Source organism: Gadus chalcogrammus, chromosome 14 (assembly GCF_026213295.1).
Source record: "Gadus chalcogrammus isolate NIFS_2021 chromosome 14, NIFS_Gcha_1.0, whole genome shotgun sequence".
Lineage (NCBI taxonomy): Eukaryota > Metazoa > Chordata > Actinopteri > Gadiformes > Gadidae > Gadus > Gadus chalcogrammus.
This window is the reverse complement of record NC_079425.1, coordinates 21990863-22009522: the sequence shown is the minus strand read 5'-3', so window position 1 is coordinate 22009522 and position 18660 is coordinate 21990863. Positions and strand designations below refer to the sequence as shown.

The following is an 18660-nucleotide window of genomic DNA, read 5'->3' as shown; positions in this document are numbered from 1 at the left end:
CAGCAAGTAATGGTGACAAAGGTATTAGAAGTTTTGTAAAGAATTTATTAAGAAGTTCTGAAGTTTATGAAAGCTACATAACAGGAATAAGGAGAAAGTAATCGCCAGTAGCCAATACAGATAGTAAAACCTATCTGTAGTGGTTTCATTGCAGATTAATAAACAACTTTTACAAACATTTACTACACTCAAACATATAAAAATATAAAGTGTATGTGATTCTGACCATAGTCAATTACCTCCCTCTTTACAGTAAAATGTCAATTTGACATGCGTTTCACGAACACAGTACAAAACAAAGATGAGATGAGAGAAACGCATTCAGACTTAGAGAACAAATTCCTCATGAAATCATAATTACAATGAGTTCGGGGGAAAGAGCAGTACCTTCTACGATGGGAACAATGTATATCCACAACCACCGTAGTAGCAATAATGTACCGGGGTCTGTTGAGACAGTGTGTTCATGAGCTTAAAGCCCGGAGCTCATGCGGTAATGGTCATGTTGTCCCTGTAACAGTCTGTCCTCTGGGGGGCGCTGTAGCTGCACAGGTCCTGGTAGATGCGTGCCATCTGGTCACTGGCCATCTCGTCTGACATCTCTACAGAAGGGCTGTGGTTGTAAGACTGGACAGCCCGCATGTTCACAGCCTCAAGAAGCTGCTGACAGTTCATGGCGGTGATCTGAAAACACACAAGATGTTTGGAAACATTTTGTGGTTTTGTCGCAGTCGTGTTAACTTCTGTGAAGGCTTTTCAAAAGATTGTTACAAATATGCGACCTATTGATGAATAGGTTGCATATTTGTTATTTTTTTCCTTAGGCACTGGCTAGCATCACTACTTTTATGACGGCACTGTTGTTTGGTCAGCCGCACGTTATTCACCAGCCACATGATGAATCATGTGATCGACGTTAGTGGCCTTACCTGGACCAGGATGAGTTTGTTCTTGGCGTTGCTGAGGTCATGTAGTTCCTCCCCGAAACAGAGCGTCACCGTGGGGTCAGGTGCGGGGATCTGGCCTTCCTGGTGCAGTTGAAGAGCTGAAACCAAAACTCTTTCATTTTATAGAATGCTTACTCTTTTTTGCACCCTATACACATTTTTTTCTTTGTAGGTCAGCAGTTGAGGTGGTTGATGCTGAGTCTTCAAATACATTGGTAGAATGAAGTACATAAATAAGCAAAAATTACTGATGGGATAATCATTGTGGGAAAAAAGATTATGGTCTTTTGAGCCTTTTGTTTGTTGAGTTAACCAAGAGTTTGAAAAGATGTCACAAAATGTAAAAAAGGATGTAAAAGTTTGAATTTACAACACGGTTAAAGGGAGTTTTATAAAAAAGATGTTACGTTGACTCTATGATACTCAATGATTGAGTATGTAACTCTTTTAAACAACTCACCATTATAAAACACATACCTGATATATTTAACTCCCATAAGACCAAAAGACAGAATATTTACATAGGAAACTGACCGGTACACTAATCTTCAAAAAAAGATTTTTATATCCAAATTGCTGAATACATCAACAGTTGTTTTTCTGCTTAGTAAAAGTACAATCTAAGGCTAGCATTGCCTGTCGCCCGCCCTGTTGCCTTCACTGCGATGCTTATCATCCCCTCTATTCTTACAGGGAATCAAACACGTGTCAGGGCCTGGCTCTAGACGTATCCAAACGCTACGAAGGCTCACCGTGCAGGAAGCGGCCCGTGTCGAAGATCTTCACCACGGCGTCCCTCTCCAGCTTGCAGGTCACGGGGCCGTGGTGTTGGCCGTGCTCCCCGTGGCCACTCCAGAACACCCGGCTCTGGCAGAGCCTCTTGATGAAGACGCCCTCGCGGTTGGCCCGCACCAGAACGCCCCTCTCCAGGTGGCCCAGCAGCTTGCAGGTGACCTGCCGCTGGCGCTCGTTGTCGATGAGGTCGGCCGGCGGGAAGTGCACGCTCTGCATGGTGTCGGAGCTGTAGCCGCGGGCGACGGCGCGCTGCTGGGGCTGCACCGGGGAGATGCGGCAGCCCTCGGGGTGGGAGGTCACCGTGCTGTGCATCAGTTGGCCCCCGTAGTAGAAGGAGATCATCATCTGGGAGAACACTGTTGGGGGTGAGAGAGAGAGAGAGAGAGAGAGAGAGAGAGAGAGAGAGAGAGAGAGAGAGAGAGAGAGAGAGAGAGAGAGAGGGAGGGAGGGAGAGAGAGAGAGAGAGAGAGAGAGAGAGAGAGAGAGAGAGAGAGAGAGAGACAGGTAATTGACACAGATCTATCATTAAATCAGTTTCAATTAAGTCAAATTGGTGAATTACATTCCAATCTCAAATAAAAAAATATTCAGATCCATTTTGATGTTTACTTTTTGCTATCAACCATGGTAGAAACCACCATACCCGGTGTGACGTTAATGGACATGTTTTGTAATGCAACATCATTTAAATACCTGAGCTGAACCTGGCAGGTAAGGGAGTGTGGTGCAACGGAAAGACTGTTGGATGCAGAGAAGCAGGGGAACAAACGCAGAAGAACACCGTTACTGTGGACGTATTTACACTGGGTGTCCAGGCGACCTCGATCGCTTGCAGTCAAACAAAGCTATTCACGCCACATCATCAGAAAGCTAATGCCTTTCTGACCATGTCTCACGAAGAAATTATCGTCTTGGTCAGCAGTGCGACAGGATGTTAGCCAATTCCTCCATTGCAGAATTCATTGGTCAAGTAAACAACTGTGTGTGTTTGGCCGTGTCATTGAGCTTTTCGCTGCGGTTACTTTTCAGACACTTGGGTTTAACTTCCTCGAAAAGTGAACTAAAGGAAACTAATCTAAAGATAGAGGATGGGAAGATTATATGATAGACCATGATGTTTGCATTTGTGTGTGTGTGTGTGTGTGTGTGTGTGTGTGTGTGTGTGTGTGTGTGTGTGTGTGTGTGTGTGTGTGTGTGTGTGTGTGTGTGTGTGTGTGTGTGTGTGTGTGTGTGTGTGTGTGTTTTTGCATGCGTGAGTGTGTTTGTGGTGCATGTGACTGGTGTGATCCCTTACCGGGTATGCTGCCATGTGACCAGTACTCAGGGCTGGCTTGGACGTTAAAGCCATCCTCCTGGGGAGAGTAGCTTCTCTTGATGGCTGAGGGGTAGTCATCAGTGGAGGCCTGCAGGCCAAGGATAAACGGCCTTTAGATACTTTTTCTAATCTCCACAGCAGACAGTTGTCACTCAACCAAAAGTTGCCATCGACACCTTTGACTTTTACATTACAGAGTTTGTAATTGAATTGTGAGGAGGACATTTAAGTGACAAGAGATAGTGGTGGGATTGTGAAAAGGAAAAGAGAAGATAGGGGGAGTGAAGTGAGGACGGGTGTGTGTGTGTGTGTTTGCGTGCGTGTGTGTGTGTGTGTTTGGGGGGAAACCCTCACCACTTTGATCAACTCCTCTAGCTCTGCAGAGCTGCAGTCTAAGTCAGCGATGTCGCCAGCTGTCGTGACCATCGCTGTGGTTTTACCGACTGGACAAGAGAACACAATCCGTTAGTCTCAACGCCAGTCTTGTTAGTCTCACTTTTACAACACACACTTTTACAATGCAATGGGTGCATCATGCACGGTGTTGATTATAGGATAAAGGTTACCACTGGTCTTGGGTGATGCTCGGAGGGAACACATTATGAAAACATGATCCAATGGTAGGGGTATTAGTATTAAACCCTATGAAACTATACTTCATGCATGGGTAAGCTGCTGACTCCTTTCACTAGTTTGCTAACCAACCATGTAGGCAATATGCCTGTAGTAGCAAAGCAGGGCGAATCAAACCAGCAATCCCATGCTACATTTCCTTCTCTGTCTCTTTCAACACGCTTCTCTTTCAAAAAGCGCATACAAATATATATATATATAGTACGTTTTTATGAAATATTTCCACCCCAAACTCACGCTTCTGTTCCTCTTCAGGGACAATGCGGTAGACCTTGTAGGGCTCTGAGATGTCCAGTTGTGACCTGTCCGTCACCTCCTCAAAGTCTGGGCTCTTGTTCAGGGCACAGCGGAGCCTAGTTTTCCAAGTAGCAGGCTCAGCCTTCTCCCCCTCTTTAAACTTGCCCTTAAACACAGCCCAGGCCTGGAGGAGAGAAGAAAAGACATAAAGAAACAAGAATCATCAGAACCAGAAAATTCGATATCAGTTTAAAATCAAAATTTAAAGATAATGGAATACACATGAAGTAATCATTTTCGATTTAAATAGTTTTTGACAGGTGGTTGTTCAAACATTATTTCAGTATTTGAATGCTCCAGACAGCGATCTTCCTATCCTGCAAGTCTAATGTTAAACTGAATTGGTTGGGTACAGTTCACTGTGCCAACACCATTTATAACACAGTAAATAAACTAACTTGATGTGTATTTCAGTGCAGAAAGGGTCACACAATCGCAGTCTTTGGTCTATGTTTAATGTCTATATTTTAAGACTTTGTAGCGCTTCCGTAGTATTTGCTCAAGGCCTATCTGTTTCAAGGTGAGGTAATCATTTTCAATTTTACTCTTGATTATCCTGTGCCAATGGCACTTTTCTAATGTGTAAAGCTTTTGAAATATAGCCAATAACCAATACAATACAATACACTAATACAATCAATGAATGCTTTATATTTAACCATTAAATCGGCTCTGTTTATACATTTTTATAATAAGCTATGGAAAAGTTGTGTGAAAAAGCAACATCATGTTTTCTTTATTTTAAATATGCCTGCCTATAATATCAGATTGAGGGCCAGGCAGTAGACGAAAGAGGGCCATCAAGTTTTAGTTAGTAAACGTTTGGATTGTCTGCTTAGGTACCTGTTGGTGGACATGCATAGCCTATGATGAAAATAAGGCCTGCATAAAAAGTTTCAAAATGTAATAAGGCATCATCGAACCTTGAAGATGGAAGCATCGACCTCTTGGTTATAATCCTGCTTCCCAGCATGCTTCCATGGGATGCGGAACATGGTGAGGCTGTCATCCTCCCACTCAAGCCCCGAGTACTGTCCGCTCTTGATCTGCTCAATCAACCACTGCTTCAGTCTTCGTCCTCCCGTGTTCGACATCTTGACCTAGGAATACAACGTCGTGGAGTTATTACAATATTTTTTTTTTGTTACTGCCAGCTGGCATAAATAAAATCCTCTTCATGCCTTTCGAAAGGAAAGTATTGCACTTAATTGTTAAACCATATTATGCCAGCTGTCCTGTAGCAATTGACTATCAATCTCAATCAATCACAGCAATGTGGTGAAAAAGGTGAAGGTGAAACTACACTAAAACTCAAATCGAAATAATAAATCCAACGGGTTTTCAACTTACTTTATACCCACGAATTATTTCCAGCTCCAGACAGATGACACCTTTAACCTCATTTAATGGAATGGGCTTTATTTCAAACTGTCGATCAATGTATGAGCTGCGTGATAACCTATTCAGCAAGACGATTGGCTGACTGTCACAAATTATATCCAATGAGGAGCGACTAGATACACTAGGACCGCCCCTTTCCGGATCAATTCAATCTTTCTTTTAACAACACAAATTTACAAGAAATCGCTTGGAAGATATGATATCGACTGTTGCCTCCCACGCGGAAAGTTTGTCAGTATATAATCCAGGTGTACAAGATCATGATATAATCTTATCACCAATCATCCTTTTATATATTGCCATAAACGATCTTCTGGACTTTTCCACACTATAAACCTATAATGAGAGCTTTTTATTGTCCTACTGCTTCCCCTGCCAACGCTTACGAACACCAACTTACTACACAGAGGCTACTGACTATATCATTTACTATACCGATAATTATGAACATGCTCATCAAATTATTATAAGTCAATAAATGTTTACATTTCACCAGGCAATAAACAGGGTCATCATAATAATGCCAAAGCGTCAACTGTACGTGATCCCACTCAGTGCTGTAGAGTTCCTTAAGAATTTAACAATAAAGTGAGGCAAAAAAAATTATGCACATAAAGAAACTGAAAACTGGGATTGATGTTACGTGAGGGGCATTCGATTTCAAACTGTATGGAATACAAACCTATATTGGGAAGAAAGTGAAAGCACATCACATGATCCCTCCTGGGACTCGGAACAAGGCCAACCCGCTCATATTTACTTTGCTCAAATCAAATATTGATTTAGCATACACTAATTTTACTGACACACACGCAGGCAGGCTCTCAAACACATACAGCTACTGGGAAATTAACATCGAACCCAAAGAATAAAAACCAGCAGATTAGGATTGAATATTTTATATTTGTAATAACTTTTGTCAATAGCATTTTTTAATACAAGTTTGAATCCTTTTTAATAGAAAAAATAAAAAAGCAAATTGAACCACCATTTTTTCAACAAATTACTTCATACAATTAAAATACACAATCAGGACGATTTGAAAGGCTCTGGAAAACAAATATCCATTGTTACTAATCCCTTAGATACATAGTATTCAGCTCCTTTTGAACATCAGCACAATTAAAAGCTTTTTGAAGGATTACATCACTTTAAAGCACAACGAAGAGAAGACAGATAAACTTTGAACGGAATGTATGTTAAACCTTTAACAATGAGGTTTAAAGGCCTATGATGAGGTCCTTATATATATAAACAAGTATATAAGGTTTAAGAGTAAGGCTTTGGTCAGTATTCATGTTGGTCGAAATCGACTTCCTGGTTTTTTTAAGCTACCACAAAACACGGGGCTCATACGCAGTCCGCACTGTTGTCCCTCAAAGCGTTCAGGTTACCCGTCTTAATCCTGAACGTGGTTCCTGGCGGCCCCTCCGTGATGGTAGGGGCCAGAGGATCAGCTCCTGGCGCCGCCGGGCCCTTCGCCCTCGTCGATGGGGTCACTGGCCAGAGAGGGGCCAGCTGTGTCGTCCTTCCTCCAGCTGTGGTCCGGCGTGGCCCTCCCCGCCGCCGCCGGCCGCCGCTGCTCTGCTAGCTGCAGCAGCGCTCCCACCTGCTCCTCGTCCTGAGCCGGGCCGGGCCGGAGGCTGTCCCGCAGCCAAGCCCGGTACTGGGGGCCGCAGGGAGGGGGGTGGTCGGTATGGAGGAACATGCCGTTACTTTTACAATCCATAAACCGTATTACTCAAACCGATGGGTACAATGATAATTATTATTTGTTATATAATAAATGTATGAATTGATTAGTTCATACTGAAATGGAAGTTTTAGTTTTTTTTTAGAGATTTAGCAGAGATACATATATTTGGCGTACTACAATGTAATAACCTATAGATAAAATCTGCATTATGATTAAAATTCAATGAAATGACAAGGATGCATATTAGATATTGCATGATTGAAGGGGGTCGTTTTGTATCCTTTTTTAGATGGAAAAAGAAAAAAAGAAAGCACCCATCGCCCTGTTTTTGTTCATGTGCCCATTATAGATAGCAACATCTTGTAGCTGCTGGACACGCTTTTACTTTGAAACACACCGATTTGTGGCTCTAAAATGAACATAAAGGCATATCATATTAACATTGGTGAGAATTGCTTACATTCAGCCCGATAGTGTTGTCTCAGCCAGTCAACAGGGTACAAAATACGAGCTATGGTGGGTCTGTGAATATATATTCTGCCAGTATGACTAAACCCTAAAAAAGCTAACCAAAGCCAGCTGATTTCCCCACAGATTGTCAGAAATCGTGCCGCTACATCTACCCAACAGAAAAAACTGAAGTTATGATGCAAGGTGGTGACAGCCACACTGAACACGTGACAGTTAATGCAATCCCAGCAAATCCCCTCCAGTTCCCTTTACTCGCTGAGACAACTCGGCCAGCAGCTATTTAGCATGTTTAATTGGTATTGTGACACAAGTGAGTCACTTGTGTCAAAGTGATTCTAATCTATTTTATTTAAAGGTACAATTTATAGTATGGGTGAATTAAGCATAATTTACTGTAGAACAATGGATTAAGCGGTATTTTCAAGTGCCCATATTATTTGCAAATATTATTTGCTATTTTTCATTCATGAACAATGCAAGGTTATGTATTGTATTCACTTGAAATTTGCCCTTGTTTTTCTGAATTAACAAGTTTATTATCTCAGAATTCTGAGGAAAGATTTCATGGCAAAAAATGTTTTTCTGAATAACGAGATACCTCAAAATCGCAGGATAAGCACTCATTCAGCTAAGAGCTAAATTTCATAGAAGCCAACATGTCCTGCCTGTTTAAGCAAGTTTTATTTTGGTTTATTTTTTAGACAATAGGATATCGACCCCCTACCTTAAGTTACCTTTGGAGGGTAAGGCTGATTAGCAGAAGCAACCATACTTCATGCAGTCCCATTCATCCAGAAAAACAGAGCAGATATTTTTTTATCCATTAAACTTTTCTCTGAATGCTGAGATAATTACGACGTTAATTCAGAAAAAAAAGAGCTGAATTCATTTTCTCAAGTGAATGCCTTAGGCTTCCGTAATTATAGTGTGCACGTGGTATCAATATGAATAAGCACGTAACTCTTCAAAGTGAAAGTAGAACCACTGAACGCTCAGCCATAGGGGTGTAACGATTCACGATAAGAATCTGTAACCGGTTGGATTACCACAGAAGCGACTACATTGATACATGGGCTCCTGAATCGATTTAAAATGACCAAGAATAGGTCGATGCGCAGATTTAAACGTTGCGAATCGGTTGAATGAAGCTTGAGCCTGATATTAAAGGGTAATTCCGGTGTAAAATGGATTTGGGATATGTTTTGTATGATAACGAGTTGAAACTTTCGTTTTGGAGCACAAAAAACGCATATAGACGCTTTCTTCAGTTGGCTGTTTTAAGCCGATTCTATCAAAACCCTATAAACTTGGAACGATGGGGGCACTGGTTATGGTAAAAACTAAATCGCTATTTTAAACCACTTAAAAGGCTAAAAGTAGCCCGACAATTCTTTGGTAGTATAATAAGGGTCTTAACATATAAAACGAGGCCTTGAGAACTTTGTTAGTGTACAGATTGTTTATTAAAAAGGACATTTTATACACACAATACCATCAGTAGATCACCCGTCTACGCCATTTTGTTTTTATGACTCGATAAGTAGATTGGAGAACACAGAGCTTGCGTGTTGCTGACGGATGTCACAATCTCTGTGTTCGTCAATCTACCTATCGAGCCTTAAAAACAAAATGGCATCGACATTTATAGCGTTTCGATAGAATCGGCAAAAAAACAGCCAACTGAAGAAAGCGTCTATATGCGGTTGTTGTGCTCCAAAACTAACGTTTCAACTCAACAAAACATATACCAAATCCATTTTACACCGGAATTACCCTTTAAGACCGCATTGTCAACTCATTTCATTCCATTTCCATACGGATCTGAAAAAAAATATTTAAGGAAGTGGGCGGATCCGTGTGTGTTTGTGCGCGTCTCTGCATCTCGCTAGCATGGAACAACTGTCGGAGTTGTGTGCAAGCGAAAATCAGCCATATTAAAAATAGAACAATGCAACATGTCCGAAAACAGTGAAATGATTTTCGGTGCACCAGCGAATCGGAAATCAAACGTGTGGAACACCTTTGGGTTTTCTAAGAAGGAGGGGAATATTGACAAAAGCCTCGCTCATCGTTAATTTGTGTTTTCTTCGACCAATCACATTGCTACAAATGAATTATTTTTATCGACCAATCAGTTCGCTCAAATTCTTAGAGCAATCTGATTGGTTGAAAAATGTATATATCTTGTGTACCATAGCCATGTAACTAGAGACGTGCCAGCATGCTTGCGAGGCATGAATAAAGGATCACCGGTGAGGTTTAGGACCCTGCCGCCAACCGATGATTCCTATTGGCCGATGTACCGCTGTCGGTGATGACCCATTTCAGTCATTCATTCATTCATTCACTGTGTGGCGCGTGTACCTCAGAGACGCTGGTCGTCTGGTACTCCTGCAGCTGCTGCTGGAAGCCCGCGTTTGGACCCACAAAGGGGCGGACGGCTTTCACGGCGGTCAGGCACTCCTCCCAGCCATAGGGTGTGACCGTCATCAGGTAGGCGACCACTACGGTGGTGCTGCGCGACACACCTGCCAGGCTGGGGGAAGAGTACAGTATCCACTAGGGTTGGGCAATCGTCTACAAGCTTCCATCGTCCGATAGCACCCCCTAGCAATCGCCGATTGTCGATTCTATCGGGGGGGGGGGCATCTTTATAATAATTTTATAATATTAATTATTTATAATAATTTATCACTTTGAAAAAAAATCGCGTTTTTATTTTTCGATTTTTTTCTTAAAAACAAATACGATGGTCTTCCCCTTGGACCAGCGTGAGCCGTGAGCCTCCGCTGATTTAAGTTTCGATGCGTCGGCGACGGCGGCACTGTCATGATGACACACGCTGATGACACACAGCTCGTAGCTGTGTTCGAAATCGTTCCCTATCACGGATATAGTGCACTATATAGGGTGCTCGCTATTTTGTAGTGTTGTTCGAATTCTCACTGGTTAATTTCATGCCCTATATAGTGCACTTAAAATACCCAAAATGTGAGTGTACATATGATGTTCCCTACGTGTTACTCCCGAAATGGTATATGAACTACTACATATACCACAATGCAATGCAGTCGTGTTTTTCCGGAGGAGAAGAAGCTCAATAACCGCAAGCGGTGAAAACGACTACATTTAATGATGGAGTCTCCGGCTTTCGTTTAGAAATATCAACAATTTATTTGGGATTTAACAAGAAAAGGAAACATTCAAAATTAATAAGAAAAACCTTGTTCAAGGAAATGTAACATTCAACATCAATACAACCTCCAGCTTTCCTCTAGAGTGCCCGGTTTGTTTACACAATCTGGGCGCATCTGTCTGCGTCACACAAATACCCGGCGCATTTACTGACGCAAATGACGTTTAGAAATGTTCAGCGTAGTGTCCGAATTCTCGTTTGTTCGTTCCCTATGTAGTGCACTATATTATGAACACTATAGGGAATAGTGAGTGAGTGAATAGGGAACGATTTCGAACACAGCTCATGTACCACAGCTGTGGGAAATGGTGCAGCGGGGTGTGATGTCATTTCGTCGTGCGAGCGGACCGGTAGGTTTCGAGCCCGTCCCCTCTCCTCTCGCAGCAGTGAGTGAATACGGCAGGTCAGCGCTACATAGTATGTTTTCCACCGGTGCCAGTTAATTTCAATTACAATTTGCGGGGCTTTTTAAGTTGAAAAAATAGCTACCACAGCGCTTTAAAAAAACACAAAAAAAAACCTTTAAATTATTAAAATATAATTATCGCCTTTTTATCGGCTACTTGAGACGATCGACGATGGAATCCATCTATCGTCGATAGTCGATAGAATCGACTATCGGCCCATCCCTAGTATCCACATTAGACGAGTGAGGGGGATGGGTTGGTTGGACCCTGAAAAGCCTTACTTTGATAATGGGGAGACTTACCAGTGAACCAGACAAGAGCCCCCTTTTAGCCGACACTCATGGATGAAGGCGATGCACTCTTTAAAATACTGTGACCTGAAAACATGAACAATTAGCATGGAGATAACACACACACACACACACACACACACACACACACACACACACACACACACACACACACACACACACACACACACACACACACACACACACACACACACACACACACACACACACACACACACACACACACGTATATTTAGGTATTATTGTGGTAAGTACTGATTTCGAACAAGAAAATCCCTTTTTTGCCAGGTGTTTGAATTAAAAGTGGAGCCTGGAGGATATTTCAGGTTAGAGATTATAGGATATGAAAGAGAACAGAATGAACTGAAACCCTAGAGCCCACCCCCGACTAAGCATCAGCCACATCTCTCTGCATCCTAAAGTGAACACGGCTTCTGGTGAGAGGGGGCCCGCTTTGTTTGGGTTATTTTCAAAATAAGTGCATGTATTCTGCTTTATTTGACTTCAGAAAGACTAAGGTTAGTTCCAATCAAAATAAAACCAATAAGTATCCAGTCGCACTATGAATACCTAAATAAGGAAAAAACATATATTCCTAATAGATATAATAATTGCATCTTGATACAAGCTATAACATAAGCTAGAAGAATCACTTGCGTGCATATCTTGACAAGACAATACACAGAAGACACAAAACAAAAATCTGTTCTTCATGGAAAGGCCAGCGCGTAGCTACCAGGAAACACTGGCGGTGCATTGCACAATGAAGAAGCTGATGGCAGCTAGGACTGTCTCCTGGGGAGTACTGACTGGTTACTCAACAGCCAACAGACTTGTGCTAAAATAGATAGACGCTGCCCTTCTTCCTTCTTCCTGCCATCCAACTCCAACCTCTTCTAAAGATGTCCTCTCAGCACTTAAATCTGTCTTTCTGCCTAGAGGTTTCCGGCCATCTCGTTTCATTTGCAGAATACTGAATCTGGTGTGCATGATATCAGGTTGTAACTGGCCGACGTGAATGTATTCCAGGAGACTCTGATTGCCAGCTAATCATGTCCACGATGCTTTTACTCTGCAGCCATGACCCTTCTGGCTGTGTGACTGGCTCTATCCTGTGCCACGTCACATAGAGTGTGAATGTTTAACCATGCATGACAGAGGGATGATATTTAGTCAAAACATGAAATGCCATTATGAAGCAGTTCTTGTAAGGACGCCTTAAAGTAGACTGAGGACCCTTAAATCATTCTAACAGGTACCACAATCACCATCACAAATGCACAGGGCTCAGCCAAATTAGCCTTGCTGAATAAAGGCGATAAACAAGTTCAATAATGACCCAGCAAATAGCGACAAAACACCATCAAATATTAGATATTGTATATATTTATGAACAGAGATTGAAAATCCGAACCTACAGAGTGGTTACAAAGCATCTAAAAGTCTAGGTTTGTGGTGACAAATTAAGAGAGGGCCGTAAATGTGGCAGCACCTCCTTATCTGATGTGGCAAGGTTGAGTGTTTACATATCTATTTAGCCGTGTGCTGTAGCTTTGGATAACCCCGAAATGATAGTGACAAAGACCGTCGCGCAACACGTTTAAACCTGTGGAAGATTGGAGATTGTTGGAGATTAAGATAAAGGGCCTCTTAACCCAGCCCAAACTATTTCTGAAACTCCACATAAAACAAGGAGATGGACCCAACCCTAGGATGTCGTCATGACGACAACATGCTGTCAGTTGGTCTCAGCCCTCCAATCAGTCACCCCAGAGATTGTGACAGAGGGGTTTTATTACGGTCCTGGGTGGTCGGAGGCCACAGCCAGATGGCACTGCAGGGTTTCCTTCCTCTGCTGCCTGAGGGAACACTCCTTGATTGCGACAGGAGGTCAGACACCCCGCAACCCGGCCCAATCAGCAACGTCCAACCGAAAAGCCCAAACCTCAATCCTCATTAACCTCCGGTCGACCCAAGTCGGTTCCCCGCGCTGCGACTTGCTGGTGCGCCTCATAGGCCGCAACACCCTACGGCGCGCTGGTTCACTCAAGAGTGGACGTAGAGGTGGGTCAAATCCCTTGGAAGCCTCAGCCTCTTCCCCGTCTTTGGCATCACACCCTGTAGATCTAATCGTTCTCTCTTGAGATCATGCTAGCTTATCGCTAGATGCAAAAATAAAAGTGTAAGCTAAATAAGTATGTAATGGAAGTTCAAAGGAGCTGTTCTGATATAGCATGTGCCGCCTTAAAATGGTTAAGGGATTGTTTCATGGATGAGCATTGCTCAGGTGTCTTAAACAACCCAAAATGAGATGGTGCTATAAAGTATCAATACACACATGTTAGTTCTGTTGCCAAAAGCAGCAGCCAAGGAACTGATTGGGCATAGGAGCGTGACCTCTTGTCACCATGACCTCCACAACAAGAGAGAGCCATGGGTGGAGGAACAACTCATAATTATTTCAACAGTGTGTGTCATCTCCTAAAATGACACACACACACGTGTGCGCATTCTCAAACACACGCACACTTTAGGCACTTTGATTATGATGGTATGTACGTACGTATTAATAGGATTAAAAAATGGTTGGCAACCAAATCAATGATTCAACAACAACCAAAAACAACACAACCAAAAAACACAATTTTATTTAGGGTGAGCTTTTTTCATTGATTTCCTAACTGTCGAAGTATCTTATGGAATCGTGACTAATGGAACCGTTGGTCCTGGGCTGTTGTCACGCCCTGGAACCACAGCCAAATGTCCTTCAAACAAATTGAAGGACCAACCAACTAAACCAACTAAACAACATCTGTTCTTAAAAAACGTTTCATTGGTCATTAATCTCTACAACAATAATAAAATTGACTGATTAATTGCATCCCTTTCCGAGGATTATTTTTATTGTGTGTGTGTGTGTGTGTGTGTGTGTGTGTGTGTGTGTGTGTGTGTGTGTGTGTGTGTGTGTGTGTGTGTGTGTGTGTGTGTGTGTGTGTGTGTGTGTTTACCCACAGGTTCTGGCTGGATGCATCAGCTGCATTTATACATAGGTAGGTCTTATCCTGGAACAAGAATAGAACAAGAGAGGCAAAGAACTTAAATTAAACACTTTTTGTTTAATAGTTAAGTCGCTTAACTACAAACTAGGAGGGTAGAAGGTGTACTCATTATGAATATTGTCTGACTAATGGTCGGACTAATACGTCTACATAAAAAAATGAAAGCTACGTTGACAACAACCAAGGTCGAAGATAGTGATGCGTACTTCATATTTAATGAAAAAATTGACCATATGATAAGAGATTTTATGGAACACAGTGCCATTGAGTCCATCATTGTAAATGCAAAATAGCTTCATCTAAGAACAAAGACCACAGCACTTTTATAAATGAATCATCACTACCCCCAAGTGGCTATCAATACTCATTACAACTATCCGATTATTGACAACCTATGGCCAGTTCACTTGAAACATCTAAAAAGAAGAGGTAAAAAGGTTCACCTTCCTAAAAATAGAATAATGTTCTGCAGAGGACAAGGTTTTGACACTTGGTGCTATGCCTCACGAGATGAGACCTCTCACCTCCAACACAGGCTTGGCATTGTTGTACACCGATAGGATATGGGTGATGCCATTCTGAGACAGGCTCCCTCTGTTTTCTGAATCTGGGAGTGGAACGGGAGACAGAGAGAGAGACAGAGAGAGAGAGAGAGAGAGACAGAGATGGAGAGAGAGAGAGAGAGAGAAAGAGAGAGACACACCCACACACACACAAAGACATAATGAGAGACAGCGAGACCCAGAGAGACAGAGAAAGAGACACAGAGACAGAGCAAGAGACAGAGACAGATAGAGAGAGACAGAGACACATACAAACAGACATACAGACAGACAGACAGACAGGCAGACAGATACACAGACAGAGAGAGATCAACTTTAGTACTTTAGCAAATTCCACAACGGTTAATAAAGACTTTTCCAACACCCAGATGACCATATGAGTGCCTCTTTGGGGTCAGGGGGGGGGGGGTTACTGGAGTGTTGATTACTAGAGATCTATTCTCAGCCTCAGTGCATAGGCCCCCGTATACGGTATGGTTGAGGTGGATCCAGGACAAAGAATGGAACGCTATGGTTTTGGTCACTGGATTCCTTTAGCCCTCTTCAGTGGCGGTTCTAGGGGTGGGGTCACAGGGGCCCTGGCCCCTGCTGAAATCTGATTGGCCCCTGACGTGCCCCCCCCCCCCCCCCCCCGTCAACAACCCAGCGCAAGGCCGATACTGCCCCTGAATGTAGCATGTGGCCCCTTAATGGCCCCTGTTTCAGAAAAATCCTAGAACCGCCACTGGCTCTGTTCTTGTGTACTGTGACGTAGGTGGGCTACTGATAATTCAGACAGTCCTCAAACAGAACATGAAAGTCAAAGAGCTGTCTGAAACACAGACATTTTGGTTAAAAATCCGAGATTATTTATGTAAATTATTTAAAATCAACTTTCCTTTAGAACCAGCAGTGGGTCTTCTAGGAAAACAAATAGAGGGAACAACCACAAAAAAAATTCAATATTTATTAGACCTAGCCTTCCTTTCAGCTAAACGGTTAATCCTTATGAACTGGAAAGTGAAGAAACCAAATTGTTTTGATATAGTTAACTGGCAGAAGGACTTTCTGGAACTTCTTTCTATGGAACAAGCAGCTTCTGTCTTGCAAGATTTGGGCAGTGACCACACAGTAGATTCTCTGAGTCAAATCATGTCACTCTTGAAAGAAAATCAAATTGATGAGGATATATCCTGATACAACACTGACAATGATGAGCCATTTTGTTCACTCTTGTTTATTGAATTTTTATTTAGTTATTCACTATTATTGTTGTTGTTATTGGTTCTTTGGTGGTACCTGTCATATTACTCCAAAGAAAGAGGGGGAAAAATGTGTGTGTGTGTGTGTGTGTGTGTGTGTGAGTGTGTGTAGTTGGGGTGACTCATGAATGTATTCATGAACTTTCATTCATGTTTTGTTTTTTGTCTTTGTTTTGTTTTTGTTTTTCTTGCTGTTGTTGTTGTTGTTGTTTTTGTTGCTGTTCCTGTTGTTGTTTTTGTTGCTGTTCCTGTTTGTTATCTTTGTTGTTCATTATGTAAATTAAAAAATATATAAAAAAAAAGAATAAAAAAAAAAAGAGCTGTCTGCGATAGTCTTATCAAATGACATTTGAGATAAGTAACAGCTTTGATTTGTGATTGAATCGGAAACATCGACCCTAATGATGCAAACGTTACATTTGGAACATATTGTCCAAGTTTGAGAAGTTGTTTGGGATGTTACTGTTGTCGCACAAACATTACTTATTATTATACAAATAAAAACTGTAACCCGTGCATAAGAACTTTACCTTATTTATCACTAGCACGTCCATAGTTTTTACATTCCTACAATACGGCCTTTTAAGTATAATCTATAAGCATAACCTGTTTATCATCTATAAACATTTTAAAACCTGCTTAATACAATTAAAAACACTTAAAGTTTAATCTGCTTTTCTTACCTCTTATGTTTCCCAAGTAGAGTCCATCAACCACCTGTGAAAAAGCCATTGCAGTCATATTAGGTTACTGTAGTAACGTGACTCCTCATACAGTGCATACCCATAAGCGTTGGAGCTCTAGCTGTGCCTGTGATACAAGGCACTGCTAACTCCATAAACTGGGTTTAGCTATACTGGCAAAGTCCAGAATGGGCTTAAAGATTTAACGTCCAGGGTCAGGTCTGTGCCAAGAAATAATACTAAGGCCAGAAGTGATGAGGCAAGTTTATAAGGGCAAGGAGGCGTGATTATAAGGGCAATGTGCTAATCAACGGTTGGTAAGGTGTTTTTAATTGATAATTTGAGAGACACTCCTTAATAGCTTGTATACAACTGTAAACTTAAATTATATAAGTATTAAAACCAAACCCAGATCTTTACTTATACCAATATCATAATTCATATGCATACATTTCACCTGCTCTACATATTGATAAGGGCTGGACTAGTTAGTAGATTTGGCAGTGCCCGATAAGGTTGGCATTTATGCAGACGCAGTGTCTGGTCAGGGGGACGGGGAGTAAAATGGCATGTCCTGTAACATCCAGAAAAAAATATTGATAACATTTCTTGTTTTAGGAACATAATACACTTTTTCTTCTCATTTGCCTATTTACTTGTGCCACATGATTCACCTCCTGAAATTGAGTATTTAGGTCCTGTAGGGTAAATACACATTTAGCCTGGCATGACCTTATGGTCGGCCATGTTTTTTCGTGAGTCAACACATCAACGCGACGAAGTAATTGTAACACATTGCCCTCACAATGTGGTGGAACTTCACACGTTACTCAGCATTTACATAACATGTGTTACTAGTCTACTCGCTGCACGACAGTCTAACGTCACGTGATTGATAATAAACCCATGCCCCCGGGTCCAGGCGACCACAACGTTTACTTCATGTCACTTGCGATCACAACATGTGTGGAATACACAAATCCTACCTTGTTCATGCCATTACCCATGTCGACTTCCCAGCGGGGACCCTTCTGTGTTCTGTGCACCGTTGTTGTGGCAATGTATTGCTTGCAAACCTCGATTTTTGCAACAGCAATTCGACCTTTGACGTGGGGAATGCTATCTATTATTGACCCACTGCTGTCTATGTGTTTTGCAAAGCCATTATGCCGTGTAAGCACTCACAATAAACAATATTATGGACAGAGTAGTTCCGTTGCATTGGTCTTCCGGGTACTTTTTGAACAAATCCAGGCGCCGATTCATCCGGTAAGTGACATCACGGCAACAGTGAGATCATTACAGGTTCCGCTTTCATAATCGATATTAGTTACGTACTTAAATTTCTAAATTATCCAGCATTTTAATGATATGATTGAAAAAAAATAAGAATTTCTTCTTGAAAGATTTGTTTAGACACTGAGTTGGGGTAAGCCTAATAACCCGACGGTATTTTTATTTATTTTTTTAAATCATACAAAATAATATCAGTTCTACATTGAGCTTCTTCTAACATGCTAAATATTACTTTCACTTAAAACACTGATCGTAGTGCAAATATGTATGCATGTCATTGTCCATTTGTACAATTGTGATCAAATATAAATAGAGAACAATTTGTTGTATTCTATATGCATACCCTATA

The 18660-nt window shown here is 41.7% G+C and overlaps 1 protein-coding gene across 2 annotated transcripts; it reads right to left on the bottom strand.

Moving 5' to 3' along the window:
• Nucleotides 1-27: 27 nt before the first annotated feature.
• On the bottom strand, nucleotides 28-18603 carry irf8 (interferon regulatory factor 8). 2 transcript variants are annotated; one of them, XM_056607102.1, is made up of 14 exons: nucleotides 18002-18603; nucleotides 17016-17049; nucleotides 15053-15135; nucleotides 14482-14531; nucleotides 11461-11535; nucleotides 9920-10091; nucleotides 4911-5087; nucleotides 3928-4111; nucleotides 3412-3500; nucleotides 3037-3145; nucleotides 2436-2480; nucleotides 1700-2098; nucleotides 930-1045; nucleotides 28-684 (listed from the first exon to the last, which is right to left on the bottom strand). In XM_056607102.1, the coding sequence occupies exons 1-14, from the start codon at nucleotides 18020-18022 to the stop codon at nucleotides 487-489; spliced, it is 1752 nt and encodes a 583-aa protein (XP_056463077.1). In that variant the 5' UTR covers nucleotides 18023-18603; the 3' UTR covers nucleotides 28-486. The 2 variants fall into 2 exon arrangements, with proteins under 2 accessions (XP_056463077.1, XP_056463078.1); XM_056607103.1 differs by lacking the exon at nucleotides 2436-2480.
• Nucleotides 18604-18660: the final 57 nt, after the last annotated feature.